The sequence below is a fragment of the Patagioenas fasciata genome, chromosome 11 (genome assembly GCF_037038585.1).
Source record: "Patagioenas fasciata isolate bPatFas1 chromosome 11, bPatFas1.hap1, whole genome shotgun sequence".
NCBI lineage: Eukaryota > Metazoa > Chordata > Aves > Columbiformes > Columbidae > Patagioenas > Patagioenas fasciata.
Window position 1 is genome coordinate 25,733,908 of NC_092530.1, and position 21,874 is coordinate 25,755,781.

The 21,874-nt window shown below is 43.9% G+C and overlaps 1 protein-coding gene across 6 annotated transcripts in view; it reads right to left on the reverse strand.

Moving 5' to 3' along the window:
• Positions 1–21,874, reverse strand: part of DCX (doublecortin) — a 75,191-nt gene that overhangs the window by 45,592 nt on the left and 7,725 nt on the right. For all 6 annotated transcript variants that reach the window (XM_065846480.2, XM_065846482.2, XM_065846481.2 and 3 more), the window contains one exon: positions 17,053–17,393. In XM_065846480.2, the coding sequence (XP_065702552.1) occupies positions 17,053–17,393 (341 nt within the window). The remainder of the gene's footprint in view (positions 1–17,052; positions 17,394–21,874) is intronic.

The following is a 21,874-nucleotide window of genomic DNA, read 5'->3' on the forward strand; positions in this document are numbered from 1 at the left end:
TCTCCCTAAGCTTACAGGCCCTATAGGATATTTTCCCTCTTGCAGATACCATTTAAAATCTGGCACAATGACACAGGGAAGAGACAACCACCATATACTTCTCTGCAACCAACAAGGCAGGCTATTTTTATGTGTGAACAGGTAGAAAGTGCTTAGAGAGCACAGAGCGACACAGAACATCGGTGAAGTGCTCGGTGTGGAGGTGGGAGGGCAGGGAGGGAGTGAACGTGGCTCCGTGTGCCGGCTGTCCAGGCAGGGTGGACACAGGAACCGAAGCCCTGTTCAAGACATGACACAGTGAGACTGGAAAAACCCCTCTGTGTTCTGTCATTTCTGCCTGAATTGCAATGAGATGTTTTTTCCTTCCTTATAATTTTTATAATTGTTTCAAACTTTTTGCTTAGGTATGTGGCGAAGATACAAAATGGTGAGTGTGGAGATGAACACAGTGTGCTCGGGCACCTTCCGTACAGGAAAATGCTGACGCAGGGCACGAAAACCAGGAAATATGAGAATTGCTTTAGTCAGGCTGCAAAAATGACACACAATTATGAAAACTGTTAGAAAAGCCCAGAAAAGGCTGCATTTGTAGGGATCCACAGAGACCTGGCTATTGCCATAGCTTCCTCTAAGACTTCTCAGGGGTTCCACAATGTCACAAACTGAACCCAGCCAGGACAGGGACACCCATATGAGGGGACAGCCCTTTTGTGGGGCCAAATGAAATAGCAGCTTTTGGGGATGCTGTGACCTTTGCTGTTACAGATGGATTTATTCTACATGACAGAAACATTTAATAACCGGGTAACAGTTTCCCCTCCAAAACTGCATTTCTTGCTACATCAGATGTTGCTGACTTGTAAATTATAGTTTGTCATAAAGCAGATTTTCCAGCCCTTGCTCCACAGGAGCCAGCTGGGACAGTGATATCATTCCTAAGGAAAAGCCACAAGTGCTTAAGTGAGCTACAGTCAAATTTGTTTAAAAACAACTCCAGGATTTAGAGTTACAAAGAACAAAACTTTCCACAGCCAGAAAAGAAACGAAGGCTTAGTTTGTGCATATTCTCTTGTGTAGTAGCAGATTTGACTCAGTGCTCTGGCATTTGGGATGCAAATGCTCAAAGGGTTGCCCTAGTAGAATGGGCTCTGCAGAGAACAGATATAAAGGGCTGACTGTTCAAGAGCCCCATTCGTGCACTGGTGTGAACCAAGTCCAAACTGAAGCGCCCAGTAACAACAGCGCAAACAAAGAGCAGCCAAGAGGGACTGGAGCTGCAACCAGAGAGCAGGGCACGGAATAACAGGCTTCGGCAGTGAGAAATAAACTAAAACAAAAGGCTGGGTTGGAAAAGGTTTGGCAGTGGAAAAAACAAGACACATGTACACAGATTTCTTCCAAATGGTCAGCTAACCACTGTTGCCTATAAAGATGTGCACACATTGTGTTCTGTGTTAGCAGTTAATGCACAGTTGATTGAGATCCACCCTGCCTGTGCGTGCATGAAGAGGCATCTAGCAAACAGACTGGGGGAATAACGCTTAATAACTGCACGTCTAGTTGTGTGACTTGCACTTACGATTATCTTCACAACCAGGACCACAAGAGATAAGAAGAAGGTCTTTCCGAGTCTGAGAAAAGGAGCCTCTGTGTGTGCAATACTTCTCAGCTGTGATGTGAATCACACTGGTGCATCCTTATTTTCAGGAACGGTGCTGGTCTGCCCCTTTGTCATGGAAGGGTCTGAATACATTGGACCATCAGATTGAAGCGGTGGCCTGTGGAAATCTTCCACAGACTTCAGTGAGCTCTGGGTGAGGCTGCAGCTGGCTAAGAAATAAGTATCCATGACTGAGAGACCAATACTTACCTATATAGGAAAGGATGACTTCAAGGCACTTGCCCTGTTCCCCCAATATGCTGAACTTCAGCTTTTTAATGTCTTTGGGGCTATATAATAGTGTAAATTACAGGTTGATTCAGAATGGTCCCCCACACCCCGACACTTCTTCCAACTCAAGCAGTGGAAGCCCAGGCTGCGAGCAGAACCTGGATGGCTGCAGGAGGCAGGGGGGAATCCTTGTCCTGTCACTCCTACAGACTCAGCGCTATCACCCAGGGAGCATTTCCAGCTAAAGCAGAAAGAACCGGCCAGGGGCAAAACGAAGGACTTGGTAGGCTAATGGTCTCATTTGGTGTGGCAAATCCTCTGAAATCCACTGACAATTTAGGAACATAATCCCCTCACTTTTATTAGTGACATGCTTCAGTCTTCCACACAAATCAGACACTCCAGTTTCCCTATTACCACAAACTTAAATACAGCGATTTTTCTCAAAATAGGACACATTTGTCAGACTGCCCAGTAGGAATGTCTTTGCCCCTGAACACAGCGAGGATTAAGGTGTGAAATTCCTATTAGGGCAGGGGGATTAGGCTGTTGCATTTCCATACGGATTTGACAAGGAGGATCAGTCCATCGGTGCACGCAGGGGTAGGAGCTGGTGTTTCGGAGGAGAGGGAAGCTCCTCCTTCACACATGCACTTACAGCTTCTTCCATGACACTGCCTGGAGAGGCCAATTCCTTCTTGATCCCTTCAGTGACACTCTAAACCTTAAACAGGAGCTACGGCCCTGATTATTGTCTTGATACATTTACATCTGAAGTAGTAAATTGGAAAGTAATCAATGAGAAAAACTGATTTGGAATCAACAAAATCTACGTAAATACCTTGTACACAAAAATATCTGGGAAGCACCAGCTCAGGGATGAAAACTATTCCGTAAGTGCCTGGATTAGAGTGACAGAATGTTTTCAGATCAAGAAAGGGATTATACCTCAAGCACGTGTTTTTTTTAAACAAAGAAATACCACCTGGATTGTTGTCTCTTCACTGAAAATATTCATGTAATAAGGCCTTGTGCAGGCCTGCGGGCATAAAAATAAGGTCTGAAAACCCAGAGTGTCTCCTATAACGCCTGCTATCACAGCTCATGGATCTGGGGCACTAAAATTCAGAGTCCTCATTTACACAATCAGATCAGAAGATCACACTGATTTAGTCCATTCCCTCAGCAACTCTGCACACTGGCTTTAGCGCTGTGTTAAGCGGGTGCATTCCCACTTCAGTTCACATTCCTCAATCTTCCTTGACTTTAGGCCTAGGAACAGAGCAGCCCAAGCTCTCAAAAGGCACTTTTATTTCTTGGTACCTGAGAGCTTTTGATCAGGGAAGAAAATGCACAAACCAATAGCACTTTGTGGTCTGGAGTTTAACAGCAGATCCTTTAGTATATTCATATATCAGTTTATCCACGTTAGCGTGCATTTCATCCATGAACTGTGAATATTCACTGTTACGGTTTACTTGTTTGATTACTGCATGGCACCTTGCATAATTAAACTACCCCAAACCATAAAATTAACAACTGATTAGTATCATATTATGATTTAGACCTGAAATAAGAAAAAAGTCCTGAAAAAGCAGAGCTTACAGCTTCAGTAATTTAGCATTATAGTCACTGGTCACAAATATAATAATGTTAATAAGAAGAAAGCAGCTTCAGGCACGTCCAGTTTCCCTGCCTTTCCTCTGTTAGCGCTGGACACTGCTCCTCAGACTCCGCAAAACGCCTCCACCCAAGGTCACTCGCTGGGAGCTCTTCACGTGCTTCAACACTTGGGTGCACGCTCGGCACTGGGGAGCACTGAGACCCATTGGTGGTTGATGCTGGCACCGGCTTGAGGAGTTCTGCTGCTCCAGATGTGCAGGCTGAGCAGCACTGATGTCCCCTGTCACCTTTTCCTCTGTACCTTTTTGTGCCGCCATCCAGGCAGTCTGACCCTAAGCAGAAATGAGCTAAAACACCAAATAACTTAGGAGGACATAGTCTACACAGGAGCAGAAATGAGAAACCAGGAGTTCATAAAACCAAGACCTGTGCCCAGACCATGATATCATAAGACTTTCAGCTCTGGAAGTTATTAGTTGGTTTTATCTTGCACAAAATCTTAGGAGTGGTGTATCCTCCTGAGGTAGAAGAAAGTCATTAAGAGCTATTTCATAGATATGATCTGCACCACATATGATTATTACAAAGAATGAACAGGCAGGCAGTCACCCATCCGATTAAGGCACAATGATTCATAAATCCAAAACCCAGTCTCACATGTTGCTTTTATGCAAGACCTGGTAAGAACTTGTCTGCACCAGACGTGGAAATTGTACCTTTTAATTTTACTCCCACGTTTCTGAAGTAACAGGGCACTTCTGGTGCACGCTGTCACTTCCCTGACTCCAGGAGAAAAAGGTGGATGTTGAAGAAGCCACGAATAGTATCTGCTAGTGCTCCCTTATCTATTATGTTGACTTTGATTCAGGTCCCTGCAATTAACAGGAACAAGAGAAAGACAAATAAAATTAGGCCAGCTGTTTGTGGCGGACAGACCTGGCCTCCCAGCTGAGAGCTTTGTGCTGCTGAGAGCGTCACCAAGCAACCGGCCCTGGCAGCTGCCAGACTGCAAAACAGAACTGAAAGCGTGACTTATGGAAAGGAAGCACATGTGAAAAGGATAAAGGGTTGGACTGAATCAATCTCCACTTTGTCTCCTGCCTAAATATGGCACCAGACACAAGAAGAGATCACCCTCAATGGATCTCACCCGCTGAGGGGGCAGAACCCGGACACTTTATTTTAGAAGCCAGACCCTTGCAGTACTAAACCCAGATATCCTGTATGCGATATCTAGATGCAATAAAATAAGAGGGATTGAGTCTGTTATGATGCTATTGAGATTTAGTATTCTCCATCAGTCTTAGCCGGTGGTCCAACAAGCAGCAGAAGGTGGCCCACGGTACAGCTGCCAGAATGACTATATTGTCCCAGTTGTAAGTCAAACCCACATATAAGTCAAGAGGAGGTGAAAAAAGGATTGTCTGGAAATTGAAAACATATGGCAAGGAAAGCAAAGCAAACAGGCAAATCTCCATGTGCACAAGGAGAGATGAATGACATGGGAGGGAAAAAAAATGGAGATAAATGAACATTCAAACTGTGCTTTATGTTTTACTGACTGGTATAGCAATGTTAGCTGTTAGAAAACTGTTAGAAATGGATAACGGATATATCCCCGACCTACACCATCCCTCCAGCTCTCAGCAGTCCAAGTCTTGCAAGTGAGTCACCTTCTGCTTTACCAGAAAACAGCTAAGACAAAGATATGTGAAAACTTCTCAAACTTGAACATTCAAGACAAATTGACAAACTCATTTTAGTCTCCCTATGAATTTAAATGTGTCCAGGCACATGTGTCTGAAAATACCAGACCGCTTGCCTTAACCGGGGTGACCCAGTGCAGCTGGATCTCGGACCGATGCGGGAGCCCAGCCCCAGCCTTGCTGCTTGAATGGTGCTCATCTGTGACAGAAGAGATTTGCTGTGGCAAATACCTCCTCCTGCTTTTGAGAGAAACAACTTATTTGGTGAGCTGCGCTTAGACAAACAAAACCAAACCACAAGTTGATTTTCATGGGTATTAAACATTCCAAGATCAGTAAATTAGTGCTTAGTGTATCCCCTTTAGGCTCAACTCTATTTTTCCTTGTTTACTGTCCATTTTACACCAAATTGAACGCTTCACACATGCAACTGGAAACAACCCAAACAATCAATGTCAGGACCATATAGCATATTTTCCAGCATCTATTTTCTGGAAGAAAAAGCATTCTGCAGAAACAGCGTAAAACGAAGCAGTTCTGCGCTGTTCGGCACTAAATCACTGCCTGCTGCCAAGAGCGCCGCAAAACTTCGTGAAGACGCTCGTGATACGGATACAAATTCAAGGAAAATCAGACATTTCAAAAGCTGTTCTCCATGTTAAAACTGCAAGAAATGCCAAAACTGTAAAGATCTCTGTTGCTTTACAGCACTAAAAATAACATTTGCCAACACCTCTATCGAGATTCTTACAGAAAATTCAGGGAGATCATGGCTTTCATTTCATGTGCACATCAACCCCCTGTGACTGGGCTTGTCTGAAATGAAGGAAATCCCCAGTACCATTTACTCTCAAAGTATTAACATTTAGTAGAAGCAAAAAGATGCCTCGATTTTCAGCTGGCATTAAGAGATGTAAGTTCTTGTTTCTAATCCATTATGAAGGGCTTTCAAGTAGGCAAGAATAACATTCTTAGCTCCTATGTTGGCTATCTAACTCGACTCTTTGATACACTTAATTTACATGTAATCCTGCAGCCTGCCAGCAATTGATAAGGTTCCCGATATGTGCACATTTGAGAAAGAAGTTTAGCCCTCTTACTGCCTTTCTGGAGCAAAAGGATGGAAAAGCTGCTCAGGTTTAAGGTTTCGAACAATTTTTTGCTTCTCTGCAAATGCTTCTCAGCATTTGTTCCCAAACAGTTGATCCGCTAGGTTTAAAATTCTTGACAAAGTTGAAATGGCTGCACGACATTTTTGCTTGTTTCCATTATTAAAATACTTCACAGGCTTTACTTCTAAATACTGGGTGGCATGGAAAAAGGGTGAGGGGTATTTTTTCTCTCTGCTCCAATGGTACTATTTTGTAGATACAAAGACAGTGCAAAAGTTGGACATACCGGAGAAGTGGCTGACAGAAGTCACAAATCCTGTGCCTTCACCAGGTACTTGCACATGAAGATCACTCAAGATGACAGTAAACACCACTTGGATCTTGATACCTTTTTTTTCAGAGTAAAAACTAAGTATTTCTACTCCGGTTTCTTCTAAACCTATTTCCCATCTGTCATAATACTTTCCCTTCTCATCACTACTTCAGTTTCCTTATTAGGTTTTTAAGGAGCCTTTCCTCATGATTGAAGTCCCACTGTCCACTGGCTCTCCCCTATCCCTCACTTCAATTGTTCTATTATTCTATACTAGACCATCAAGGTGAAAGTCTTTTCTTGCAGAAGTTATGTTTATTCGTGCCTTGTTACGCCATGTTGTGTATTTAGAATTCTATCATTCATTTCAGTTGATGTATCTAGTACAGAACCCCATTTTCCAAGTGTGCTTTCACCACCAGACACGCAGAGGAGAACAGGCGCACCCATTAGTCACCATTCCTGTTTCAACAATATATAGGCACGAGGGAGGGCACAAGAGATTGTGTCAAGAGTGCAGGGGTACAGCAATATCCTGAAGAGATGCTTCTTTCACAGAAGCACAAGATGCTTTCCCAAACCAACTATGCTTTTACATTCAGAGGACTCCAATAAAACACATCCGTAGCCCTAAGCTGTTCTCGCGGTAGCACAGTTAGCACGGCCAGGTGTTCCGGGGGTGACTTGAACTGGTCCATCCCAACCAGGGTGCGACGCCTGCAGCGAGACAGCAGCAGAACCAGAGCGGTGGCCCTGGCTGCCGCAGGGGACCCGGTACCAGCTCAGCGGAGCAGATGGCGAGGGCAGGGAGGAGGCAGGAGCCCCGAGTCCCGCTCTCCCCCACAGGCTCACTGCCTGCATAATTATTCCTGCAGAGCCAAGAAAGCTCCTTGTGTTCATTGTCCTCCAGATAACACAGCTCAGAGCTGGAGGACTGGAAGGACCGACCCTCTCACACCAATTCTGACCGAAGCAAAATCTCCTGGAAAAATCCTTCTAATCAATGGTGCATATTATCTCGTCTTCCCCATGTCTGGTTTCTGTTTTGTTCATAACTACTAAGTCTCCCATTTGGGAAAAAAAAAAAAGAATTAATAAAACATAGGCTATATATTACACCCACACCAGGTGAAAAATATCCTTGATCTCAAGTATTTTTCAAGATAGGAAATGAGAGAAAAGCATAATGCACCAATACATATAGATTTCATATTTTAGACTATGTGGATAATTAAAAGCTGCTAATGACAATGAGATTTGCATTTACCTCAAATAATAATTTAAAAGTTAGTGAATGCTTTCAAAGTGCTGTTGAAGACTCTGGTAAAATGTCAGTAGTTTATTAGAGTAAGGGAAGAAAAAGCACTAACACAACTCAAGGATCACACATTCAGGGCACAAGAGTCCCCAGGTCCTTTAACTAAAAGGAGAGTTTAGATTGCTTAGACAGCAAGTTGAGCTGAAGAGCTGTGTTCTGGAACACTTAATAAAACATATTTGTACAGATAGATACACATGCATATACTCATACATACTCTCCTTGCTATTAACCAGGAAACCAGAACTATTTCTATCCATTTGGAAAGGGCTGGCTGTACTTTTCCAGGGGAGCAGGTGTGTCGTGGCTCTGAGCAGGGAAAGCTTCGGTTATTAGCCTTGCTTATTTTCCCCTGTTCAGTTTGAGTTCAGGGCTAAGCAAATCTCCAGGAGCAGGTCTGCAGTTCCAGCTCTGTGTGTTAATCAATTTGCTGCAGCCTGAGAACCCATGAAGACAAGCTGGAATAGCCCTCAGCTTTCATGGCTTGGCTTTGTGTTTCCCACATATGCAGGCCTACCTGAGCCAATTCGGAAAATCTGGATGGATCAGATCCAGCTTTTTTTCTCCTCAACTCCTTTAGACTTACTTTTATTACAGATATTTCTGTGCCAGTATCTTTTGTCACCTCTGGCAGAGCTGAGGGCAGATGGAAGCTGGTATCCCCTTACATGAGCAAAGCTGTCACTCCTCCCCTTACTGCCCCATACAGGGACCTCCGAATGACACCAGCATCACAATCAAAGGACAAGGAGAGGAGGCTTTGACAACCTCTCACGCTCAGTCTGGGCCCTTTCACAGTATCACAGTATGTTTGGGATTGGAAGGGACCTCAAAAGATCATCCAGTCCAATCCCCCTGCTGGAGCAGGAACGCCTAGGTGAGGTCGCACAGGAAGGTGTCCAGGTGGGTTTGAATGTCTCCAGGGAAGGAGACTCCACAACCTCCCTGGGTAGCCTGTTCCAGTGCTCTGTTACCCTCACTGAGAAGAAGTTCTTTCTCAAATTTAAGTGGAACCTCTTGTGTTCCAGCTTGATCCCATTGCCCCTTGTCCTATCATTGTTTGCCACTGAGAAGAGCCTGACTCCATCCTCGTGGCACTCACCCTTTATATATTTATAAACATTAATAAGGTCACCCCTCAGTCTCCTCCAAACTAAAGAGCCCCAGCTCCCTCAGCCTTTCTTCATAAGGGAGATGCTCCACTCCCTTAATCATCTTTGTTGCCCTACGCTGGACCCTCTCCAGCAGTTCCCTGTCCTTCTTGAACTGAGGGGCCCAGAACTGGACACAATATTCCAGATGGGGTCTCACCAGGGCGGAGTAGAGGGGAAGGAGGACCTCTCTCGATCTACTGACCACCCCCCTTGTAATACACCCAAGGATGCCATTGGCCTTCCTGGCCACAAGGGCACAGTGCTGGCTCATGGTCATCCTGTTGTCCACCAGGACCCCCAGGTCCCATTCCCCTACACTGCTCTCTAATAGGTCATTCCCCAACCTATACTGGAACTTGGGATTGTTCCTGCCCAGATGCAGGACTCTACACTTTCCCTTGTTAAATTCCATCAGGTTATCCCCCGCCCAACTCTCCAGCCTGTCCAGGTCCCACTGGATGGCAGCACAGCCTTCTGGCGTGTCAGCCACTCCTCCCAGCTTAGTGTCATCAGCAAACTTGCAACATGGATTCATTTCCTTAACACTTCAGCTCCATCAAGATGCAGATACTACATAAAATATATATGTATTTATAGAGATAGATAGATAGATAGATAGATAGATAGATAGATAGATAGATAGATAGATAGATATAACTGGTTTAGTTCTGTGTGCAGTTCTAGGGACAAGAAAAGGAAATACTGGTGTGCTGGATGATAGCTCTATCATGCTATTTTTTACAGACCTCTGTTATTAGGCTATGTGCCTTTACCCACACCTAGCACAGGCTCTTCCTAAAGAGGTGTAAGCATGAGCTGTGTCAGAACTTACCTCCTACTGAGTGAAAACAGCCTTTTGATCAAAGGCTACTAAGAGCTGAGAAGGCAAAGGAAGGGAAGAAGGAGTTTCAAGCAGACAAGAAGAGACAGAACTTGCAACAAGATGTGGAATATGGCACCATCACCATTAGATTCTCAAAGTGTCTTGCACTGGATGAACTCAGGGGAGCATCTACTGCAGGTAGGGAGATGTGAGCAAACATACCACGTGTGATGCCACTCAGAGCCTGAGACTAGGGACCCTGATACACCAGGACATTTCCCCATTGCAAACAAGGAAATGATACATATTTGATTATTCTACATGATCAAAATGCTCAAAATAGATTCAGCGTAACCTGCTCCCTCTCAGAGCTGGAGGGACTCCCAGTCACATCGGTGAAATTCCTACTTAAGCACCAAAAGGAACCAGAAACTTATTTTCACGTGACAACACAAATCAGCAACGGAAAGTTACAAGGCTTTCTTGGCCCGTCTTAGCTCCTTATATTCAGACTAATTTCCCTTGCTCATTTTCAGCCCATTTATTCCTAGATAAACCCTCTGGCACTACAGTGAATAATCCTCTCCTGGGATTCAGAGTGAAAAGGGAACATATCACTCTGTATGACAGAGAGAGCTGCCAAAATCAAAACGCTAGTGAGGACTGATTTTTTTAGCATACGTCTCTTTTGGGGTGTGAATAGCACCAGGATTCGGTAATAGGGGCCACGCACTTCTGGGTCACCAGGTCAGATCTGACTGCATCTTTCAGTAATGTTGACAGCCTGCCATCTGTGACAGAAGTAGCAGGTGTTCACGTGCATCTCGGTCAGTACATGTCGACTAGCAAGGCTTGTGTTTCTACAAGATCACCGATTTCCAGCAAGCAGCAGAATAACTCTGGAGCCTGCTTCTGGACTTGGAGCCTCACTGCCTTACCAGGACAATAGATTCACCAGAGCTTCAGCCAGTGTTTGCATAGCAGACAAGACACCAGTGAACAGAGAGAGCCAAAGCTCTGCTGGGTGGCAGGAGGGAGTGACGCTCCTCCCAACCCCAGCCTGAGGCCAAAACAACCACCATGCTTTTCAAGATGATGGCCTCCTCTGCTGTGTCCCCTTGTTCCACACATGCCGTGGGGAGCTGACTGGAGGCCGCACTGATGATGGCAACCAGGTCAGTCCCCATGCTCACAGGGGAACAGACTTGAGCAAGACTTTAGCTGCTGATATCAGACTGCTTCTGCTTTAATGAGTACAGGAATTAGGATTCACTGTTCCAGAGAGGCTCCTTTTCTCCCAGATTCTGTGGCTCACAAAACTAAGTAAACAGAAATTAATAAGCATAAGGTTTCTGAATAACATCTCAGAAAGTCTTCTGAATATTTTATCATAAGCACTTAGATCCACATTCATGGAAGCCTGGCTTATTCATTCTAGCGAATGATAAAATCCTTAAGGGATACCTGCAGACTAATTGGTTTTGTCTGTGTCAGTGTCTAGTCATTGCATGAATCAGGCAATGCTGACTTTCCAGTTTAGACTAAGAGCTCCCTAAAGATAGAGAACTAGACTATGTTGTCTGGCAGCATAAGCAGCTTGGGGTCAGAAGTTCTTCAGCCCATACATTATTACTACCCTTCCTTGCATGACACACAGTTGCTAGAGAGGAATAATCTCATGCAAACACCCTAAGTCACAGCAGTCTGCAAAAGCAATGAGGAGGAGTGAAGCTGGGAATTAGTCCTCACTCTGAGCAATCTCTTGGTGGAGGTGGCTGTGAGCAAAGATCCTGCCTGCACAATTCCTCTGCTGGCGCTTGCCATCCACACCTGTCCTCCTGGTACCAAAATGAGAGATTTATGCAAGGTCTGCCAAATATCAGCAGATGAGAACCACTGAGAAGAAAGAACTGCAAAAAAGATGCAAACCAGATTTACTGTTACAGCTTCACGCAGCAGGGAGGGAAGCCGAGACTCGCCTCTCCCCATGAGCTGCTGCAGAGCCTTTTGCAGGGGGCAGGACACAAAGCACACTCGCATCCATCTCCCGCGCTTCCCTCCCGTCTGCTTTGGGGCCAGATCCCAGCTTTGCATGAGTGCATGAAACTGCTTTGTTCTGGGGTTACTTCAATGCAGGTTTTCAGTATCCAAAAGGGCAGTCAACTACAAAATCTCAGAAGGATGAGGAGTTTCTGACATCCTACCTCTTGACACGTGTAATAACGCAAACCGATTTGCTTGCTTTGCAGCCTTGAACCTCATGCCTCAGGGTGTAAGTTAACTCCTTCAGGGCTCTAGGGGGAATATTTTCCCTCTGATCTTTCAGCAATGCAGATGTTACTAGGCCCATCATGGAGGTATTCACCTTCTTTTTAAGCATCAGTTACCGATTACAGCCATTGGAGGCATCTGTATCTTTTGGTACAAACCTTGTCCTGTGTCACATTGGTTCAATTCCATTAATATAACCAACAGAGCTACACTACCGTGGCAGAGTTTGGTCCACTGCTTGCAGTGACACCTAAGCAATGACATTTTGACTAGTTTGTTTCCAAACACCAGTTTAAAATCAGTGCAAAGTTTGGTAGCTTTTTCCAGTGCAACTTGTATGGATGCATCTAAGGCAGCTTTTTACTCATCGTGTGGTACTAGGAGCTGTTTTATCACCTACTTTGTTGGCTTTGATCCCAAAGTCCCAGCCTTTCACCTGTTGTGAGCTCAGTCATTCTGCTTCTCCCGCTGGAGCTGCTGCCCTTCTCAAGGGCAAGTCATCCCATGTGAAACGGCACCAGCTCCTGGGGACAGGAGAGGTGGGCTGCCCTTCTAGGCACTTGCATCAGCTTTGCAAAGAGAAAGATGAACTTCACTCATCACCTGCCCCATGAAATTCTTATCAAAGCAAAGGCTGCTAGAGGGGACCGTTTTACTAAGACTAGACATTTTTTTGGGAGCACAGTCACAAATGCTCTGCCATATGAAAGTGTGTGTAATTTCATGAGATGAGACAGCTCACACTCCGATGGAACAGCAGCACTTTGTCTGAGCTGGGTAAAAGCCAATGAATAGCACTTCTGACTTCTCCCTGTGCTTGAAGATTTCCAAAGCCAGAAGAGATCACTGCACATTATTATGGCTAAAAACACATTTGGTTCCCTGCTTGTTGACCAGAATATCTATATTTGTGGGGAAATGAAGCATACAAGCTCTCCCTCCTCTGAACAGCACCTTATTCTGCTTATTTGGTGATGCTAATTGATGGGTCACAGAATGCAGTATGTAGTTAATTAAGACATGGCAACACATCAGCTGGAGAAAACCAGAAGGAATTCCATATCACAGAAAATATCTTAATGCTAAAGTACAACTGAAGATGCCTGATGAATTTCTGGCCACTTCAGAGTATCACAAAAAACAAAAGGACTGATTTTTGTCACTGCATCTGTTGGTAGACTTGCTGAACAACTCTTAGACTTTGGAATACGAGACAGTGCAGGAAAAGAGTTCAGTATGTACACAAGACATGAGCTTCTACAGGTCACTTCTTAACACAGGAATGAATGCAGACCCACACCAGCTTCAAAGCAAAAGGCAGAAAGCAGAACCTGGATACCAGGCTGCCAGTGGTGAAGTTACGTCAGCCTCCTCTTTTCCAGAAAAGCCCCGATGTATCGTGTGCTGTGGTGAAAAAGAAGCTCGAGCACAAACAGGACAATACATCTATACATTTGCAAAGACTAGTTCAGACTGCTGCATCCAAAATATCCACAGCAATTTTATCCACACTCTCAAATTCTGTTTTCTAATTTGGTTTGTTAATGACAAGAGGCAGAAACTGTCATCGTATTTATAAATTTCCAGTGCTCTCAGGAATCCAGACGTATTTGGGACACTGGATATAACTAAGAGTTTTAAAAAAGAGAAAGAATCTACCAAAACAACTGTTGTCCAACAGGACCCACAGATGAGACCAAATTAAATGCTGCATATGTATAGATTAATTATGTATATTACATATCCCAACACAACAGCAGTTGTAGTCATGAAACCAAGTGCTGAATTTGATCCACTGTAGTATTTGTTTAAGGCACTAAATTCTTTGAGCTATAGGTCATTTCCTATGTGGCCATGAAGATTCAAAAGTTCCATTTCTGCTGTGATTCTCTGTAATGATTCCTTTTGGTCAACGATTCGAAACCCCTTTTGAGTTCTGGGGTGTCCATCAAGAGGTGCTGATACACCCTGAGGAGGGGAGGAGTTTGAGTACACATAGATAAGGCACTAGAAATGTGAGAAAGACCAAGTTAAATAAAATACTTAAACCAGAAGGTGCTAACTGAGCAGTTTCCAAAGGGCGATATTTCTACCGACAACCCAAGCCATAAGAAACAAAATTTCCTTTACAAAGCTGAAGTCACTCTTGTTTTGAGCATTATATTTATTCAAACACACCTCATCCAGCTCTCAAGCAACCGCTTTCTCACTCCAAATGCAGCAGGTTTGCGGTGCACAGAAATGTAATTATTTACACACCCCTCTATCATTGCCACTACTGTCTGTATTTCTAAAGCATCTTGATTACTCTGCTGATGAGCACCGTGGAAGCGCCTATTAATAAAATAATCATCTCCCCTCATTAAGTTACAGCTCACGGACTGAGTAAGGATTATTTTCCTTTGTAAATTCCTTTTGTAAATTTTATCATTTCACAACAGAGGGAGTAACACGCCTCTGATGCCACTGGAAGAGACAGACTGTCAGGACGCTTGTCACTATTTCAGCTCTGAGCAGCTTGCGTTTTTGCATGAATATTTTCTCCTGAAAATAAAGTGCTGTTTGTCAGAATTAGGCATTCAAGAATCTCTTTCTAATGTCAGAATCAGACATGCAAAAGCCTCTAATATCACATGGGAAGGTCGGGTTTTATGGAGCAGTATGCAATGGAAACCCGAACAGCAAATATGCACTGACAGCAGAAGTTTCTGGTTCTGGCTTCAACAGTAAGAAGACACACGTATGTGGAAAATTTCAAATAAACTTAGGTTAAAAAAACATACTGAAGGAATAAAGCCTTGGTGAAGCAGGTTTGCTCTCCAGGAAGCTTCAAGAGTAATTGATGCCACAAACAAATATCAAACATTCCATTATTGTCCAACCACAAAATCTCTCTTGTCGATAAGTGCAATACTGCAGGTACATTTGCATACAGTGAAACTCCCACGGGTGTCTCTAACACAAAGAAATACCACATTTCATAAAACGGTGAACTATTAAGGCAGCAAAACAAATTAGAATCATAGAATCATTTCGGTTGGAAGGGACCCTCAGGATCATTGCGTCCAACTATAACCTAACCTAACTCTAGCACTAAACCATGTCCCCAGGAACCTCATCTAAACGCCTTAAACCCCTGATGACTCCACCACTGCCCCGGGCAGCCTGTTCCAGTGCCCGACAACCCCTTCTGGCCACAAGCTCACTTGAGTTTATGGGCTGATTTGGTCTTGCTCTCCAGTCAGAGGTAGAGGTGGAAGCTCACGGGGCATCCCTGTTCCCGGACAACATCCAAAACACCATCTTGCCTCCAAAATGCTGCCTGTTCTCAAAGAACTGAGGCGTTTTCCAGGTTCAGATTAAGATCCTCATTCACAACAGTGAAAGCAACAGGACTCTGTGTATCAGCATAAGTAGACAGCTGCGTTCAGACCAGAGCCATCCATTAAGCCCTTTGTAAAGGTGCTGTGATTGAAAACACATGGCCCTGTACCCATATATTATTTCCTCAGTGAGGACAGATCATTTGACTCCCCTTCGTCTTCCCTCAGCCACTTCCAGGGTTTCCAGCACATTACCCCCTGTTTCACTGCTTATTTACAGCATGCTAGCTGGAAAGTCACCTACTCATGTACAAACTATACTTCTTATGAAGGAAAAGTGCTGGGTTAAGACAAGTGGAAAGAAAAGCTTTGACAAGCAGATGAGATGTTTGTATATCTGAAACTAGAAGCAGCCACTAACTAATGTGAAGGATACAGAGAACAAGCAAGAATATCAGGTTAGAGTAACATGCTACTTCCAGCTCCCAGACCCTGCACCTGGAGGGTGTGGGACACCTTACGAACAAGTATTTGGGGCTGAAAGGATGAACATTTTCATATGTAAAGTCTGCATGTTAGTTGGACACATTGCCTAGGGTTGGCATGGTACTTGAAGAGCTGGTATTTGAATCATTTTCTCCAGAGATAGGAAATAAAGTTAATTTAAAGCAACAGCATCAATCCCTAGAATAGCGGCATCCAACCCCCACTCAAGAGCTGTATTGCCTCACTCCAGAGTCTGGAGCAAGAAAAGTAGTGACAAAAATGAGCCCATCCCTCAGTTACAGAAGATACAGGACTGTTAAATCAAGCTCAGAATTCTCCTTGAAGAATCCAGCTCTTCCCAGTCCTCAGAGTTATCCCCCACATTCCTTTCGGGGTTTTCACAGATACAGCAACATGAAATGGCTTATTGCTGTGTAGCTGCTAACAAGAGACAGATGTTTCCTTCAGTTCCAGAAAAATGTAGACATGAAGCACATTATGATGACCAACCAAACATTTTTGACCCAAATCCCTTTCTGCGTATTATTTCTTCACGCACTTAGTCAAGAAAATGCAACACGGTTCCATGCTTTTCCTGCTTAATTACTGAGCTAGGCAGATAAACATGCTTCTATCAATTACTTTTTCTTTGCAAGCAAGGGAAGTCAAGCAACACATTTTCACTTAATGAATCCAAAGCTCGAGAGTTTTTGCAATTACTTCAGAGCCAAATCAACTGGTGGCTGCGAGCCGAACTCCCCATGTAATTTATTTAGCTAGTCCGGAAGACACGCAACTGCACGCTGGCGTGCAAGACGGAGCATCTGTTTCGCTCAGACGGTTGGCTACATACTGGATATTAATATCAGTGAAAATTTAGTAACTTAACCACTGGCATAAGAAGCCTGACTTCTACGAGAACAGCTGGCAGTGATCATCTCAGGTTAATTTTAGGCTTCAAAAATTGTTCCAAGTCAGCAAAGCTTAAAGATAAGAGAAAGAAAAAGATGTAACATCTGTAAAATCCCCTACCTGTTTCCCATCCAAGGTATAGAGCTTTTTGACCACTCCTGTCTCCAGTTTTATAGCTTCAGTGATGTCGGTGAGAACTTGCTCGAACGAATGGGCAGTCTTCTTGTTCAAGAGCACACGGACCGCCTTGCGCGGCTTCACGCCGCTGCGGATGATGGTTACCAGCTTGGGACGCACAAAATCTTTGTTCTCCTTTGCCTGGGCGCTGTTGCTGCTGGCCAGAGACTGAGGCGCTTTCTGGTTAGCAGATGTCTTCACGTTGACAGACCAGTTGGGATTGACGTTCTTGGTGTATTCCACCTTCTTGAAGAAGTTGTCAGATGAGCAGACGTAACTCTCTCCTTTGGAAAGAAACAAACATCAGTCTAATTCTACTGTCACTACTATAAGAATGCTGAAAGAGACACTATACGTTTCCCATCATTAATCATGTAAATCATTGATCATTGTTTTCATTAGCACTTCCATGAGACCTTCCTATTAAAACATTTTGTCTTATTTTAATTTTATATTTATGCTCATTTAAAATATGACTAATATTTCCCCAAAGTAAGCAAGTCAGCCACAGCTTGCATCATCAGCCTATACACACTGCCACTCAGTCACATGAACCAGGGGTATAAAAGGTTAACAGTTATAAAGGTATTTAGGTACCTGAACATGCAACTAAGCTGCCTAAAAGCTCTTCAATGCCAAGTTAACTTAATAATTTTATCACCTAAATTATTTTGTAAATTTGTCAGCTTCCTCTCTATCTTTACAGCCCCAGGTACCACTCAGTCTGTCATGCCCTGGTAAGAGGATATCAACATTATTCCACAAAGTACCTTTTGTGTCAGGCCTGAAAAATAATGAAAATAAGGCACTGAGTAGTCTCCACCGAAAGCAGCTTCAGCAAATCTAGCAGGCATAACAAATACGCTTTGTTACAGTGTCAGTGGTTTATTAAGGGACAGACCTAGTGGCAGCTGAGATAAAACACTACACCAAATACCACTGCTTGCTTTTATATGGCTGGTACCAACCAAAAATATATTCAATACAAATTTAGACATGGTAGAGAAGGGTTACACAGTCTTGTTAGCAATCCGTTAAAAAAGCCCTTCCCTATGCCATCCAAAGTTAGTTTCAAGCTTTCTCTCTAATTTACAGGATCCTATCTATCAAAGGTCTTAAGAGCAGGATCGTCTTTTGTGCCTGCAAATCTGATGGATGCTAGAAGAACGATTACTAAAATGAGACAGTAAAACAGTATCCCTGAAGGAATGTAGCTGTCTAGTCTGAAGTGACTCAGGCTGTTGAGCACTTGCGGATGCACTGAAACCAGTCGGTCGTTGCTAGAGGAAGACGCTTTTGTCTCGCCATTAAATAAAATTTTAATAGGAACTGAAGGCATAACATGGGTACCTGTAGTATCTTGTGGAGTTTCTTTCAGTGTTTTATTGAGCTGCTCTTACAGAATGAAGTTCTTCAAATACTACAATAGGTTTGAAATTAAAATCTGGATTTAACTATACCGAATAAGAAAAAAAAACCCTCTTCACAAAACCAGACTGGCTGTTTTTCCTGATCTGTTCCCTATTGCAAACTCCAGGGCCTGGAGGTCTTTGAAAGGCTGACCCACCATGCAAGTCTGGTTTTCCACTACAGGATCACTAGGTCAGGATTTGATGTCCAACTGGAAAAGGTGTAAATACGGATTTCCAAACAGCACGCTAATTTCCACAGAATTTTATGGTCCAGGTATGCAACATATTCAGGTCAAACAGTTGTCCTTCTGCTGACTAAACTGCATTTTTGATAGAGGCACTGAGATGTTCCCCTTATAGAACACATGGTGAGGCCACTACAAGGTACACAATAAGAAAAAAGCAGCTTTAATAGGCTTAAAACAATGGTTTGTATGGTATTTATGTCCTTCCTACTGCTAAGTGAAGTCACAAGCAGCCGTAGGAAAGATGCATGATGATAACTTTTTTTAACCCTGACTCTGTAGCCAGTTTGCCAAAAAGCAATGTGTGCTGGTGGTGCTCACAGCACCCGCTGCAGCTTCTCTGGCTCCTCCGCTGGGTGAAATGACCAAAATCATTGATCAACCGAAAGCGGATATTCCATTTTCCCTTCTGAAGATGGAACAGAAATACAAAAGGCAGAAGAGAGCTATCGAGGTTCATGACAAACACTGTCAGTTGGGCATTTGATTAGCTAGTGTATCCCAAACTAATGCGATAATCCCATTCTGTTGGATTGAACAAATACAAATCTATACTTGAGGCATGTATGCTGTAAGCAAAACCCCTCAATAAACTGAACATGTAGTAGCCATAGCTGAGGCTCCTTAATTCCTTACATTTCTTGAATCTAACTCAATAGAAGCATAAAGATACCCCAGAGAGTACCATACATCATAAATAATTCCTATGGGAGGTATTGATTGTTTTCCAGAGCACTGAGTACTTTAAATCCTTCTGATTAATAAGTGATAAGTTGTGGTTTACTCATCTGCTTCAGCCAAGCAGTTCCTGGCACGGGGGCCCACACTCCCCTCCGGTTTCACAACGGTGAGGGGCAGCAAGGATTGCTGGAGATGCTCAACGGGAATTAGTCCCACTAAGGACCTGAGCCCTCGCAAGCCCATAATCCCTGGGCGGCAGAGGCTCAACACAACTGCAGCATTATCCTTTGAGAAAAGGGATTTCTATGTTTAAGTGCAATACTAGGAATAAGTGATTTGAATGCTCTTCTCACCCCTGCCCCAAGCTGCCCTCGCCTGTACCTCTGCTTCCCTACCTGAAAAACACAGGTAGTGATACCCACCACTGAAGTGTTGCAAGGCCTGACTTTCATCTGTGTATACATAATACTTTGGGATAGATGGCACAATGAAAGACAGTATATACTGACACCATGTTCTATAAACACTAGGTGTTGGAGCATATTTTACACTACTAAGTTTCAGGTTTTAAAGTAAGCGAAAGAGAACATCGGTCTGTCCGGTAGAGTACGTGACTCTTAGTTCCACCGTATTTTCCATTAATAAGTTCCATGGTTAAAGCAAGCAGAAAAGATTCTTGGTCTGTTTGGTAGGGTACTACTACTTGCAGCTGAATGGTTTGGAATTCTTCCCTGCACGCTATGGCTGTCTCGTGTATTTACAACAGCGCACACTGAAGGCAACGGTGGCACAAAGGCAATAATACTCCCAGGCTTTGTTTCCACAAATGTGGTATTAGGGAGCTGTTCACGTACGTACACTGGCCTTTTCAACTATGCTCGCAGTCACAAGGGGAAAACGTATTCTGCCCTTTCTCACTTCGTTTCCTTCAACCTAAACCCTAGCAAATATTTTATTGAATTGTAAAACTGGACAAGAATTTGCTTGGAGTGACACTTGAGAAGACCAGTTCTGAAGAGCAGCTCTTCTCCGCTTCATATCTGCAGTTACAGCAGCTCAGCTCCAGGGAAGAGGAGCTTTTCCTTCCTCCTTCCCCAACCTAAAGATGTAACCTGAAGCTTTAACTTAATTTGAAACCTGCTTCAACTGATATCTTCTCAAACTCCATTTATGGCCCTAAAATAATACCAAAATGATCACGCAGTGAGGCACGCCCCTTTCACCATTTGCCAGCCAGGAACACTATTCTCTTTATTATTCTCTCTATTTCTCTCCCCACAGCTGAGTTTTTACCTAAACCTCACCATGAGGTGGTAGCAGGATTGGGCAAGTGTGTGCCACAGACCTGTGAACTTTCCAGCTTTGAACGTGTACTGTGGCCAGAAGATCATGAAAGAGAGAAATCTTCTGAGGAATAAATAGTGCTGCCACGGAAACAGGAGCCATTTCTTGGTTTCTCTGTGTCGTCTCTCAATGCTAAGCCTATAATGAGACGTCAAGGTGTGCAACTGCACCAGTCAAAGGAACGAACTGACAGGCACAGCACGGCTGCAGAGACGTGCACAGCAGAACATAAGGAAAAGTGGACATGAGATTTTTGTCAAAAGCAAAAGAAACAGCTCCAAGAAGCGTATTGCTCCCCAGCCCTGAGCATAGAAATCTGTGCACAAATATTTTCAGGAACACGTCTTTAGACAGCATGCAGCTGTGTACACGTGCAGCAATCCAGCCATAAGCCAGGAGAAGGTATGATGAACAGTTATGTCATTCCTTCCAAACCAAACCCCAAGTGGGAGCCCCAAAGAGATACGACTCATGCATTGGGGGTGGGAAGCTTTGTAAGAGCGAGAAGCATCACGCTGCCAAGATTCAATCTGCTGCTGAACACCACACGGTGCGCATGTCACCAAGGGTGCTAAGGACAGCATCTGTTCAGCGCAGTGCCAGGCAAGCCGCCCTTTCTGCACTGAGAAGCTGCAGCCCTGCAGGATGATATGCACTTGTCATCGTGCCAGTGTGCTCCAGAGCTGGTGAAATTTCTATCGTGCCACCAAACCAGCAAGGGCATTGATTTATTCCTTCTATCCTGCCCTTAGCAAGAGATGAACTGACTGCAGACCTCTGACCTTAAGTCACAATCAGCATAGTTGCCATTTGAAGCCATGGCTTGCATCACACTGAATTACTCTGGCTCCAAGTGCATTCCACATCACTATGCCACCAATTTGATAGAAGCACAAGGTGATTACTCAGCTCCTAAAGAAGGGATGATCTCAGCAAAGATAAGGTTTGCCTCAGAGAAGGCTTCTTAGAGAAACTCTAAGCTCAAGATGAGCGCTAATCCTTCAACCCTCTTAGAGCAGCTCCTTGTGACAGTACTAAAAACGACAGGCTGTGCTTTCAGAAAAGTTATCCTTTCTCAGCATG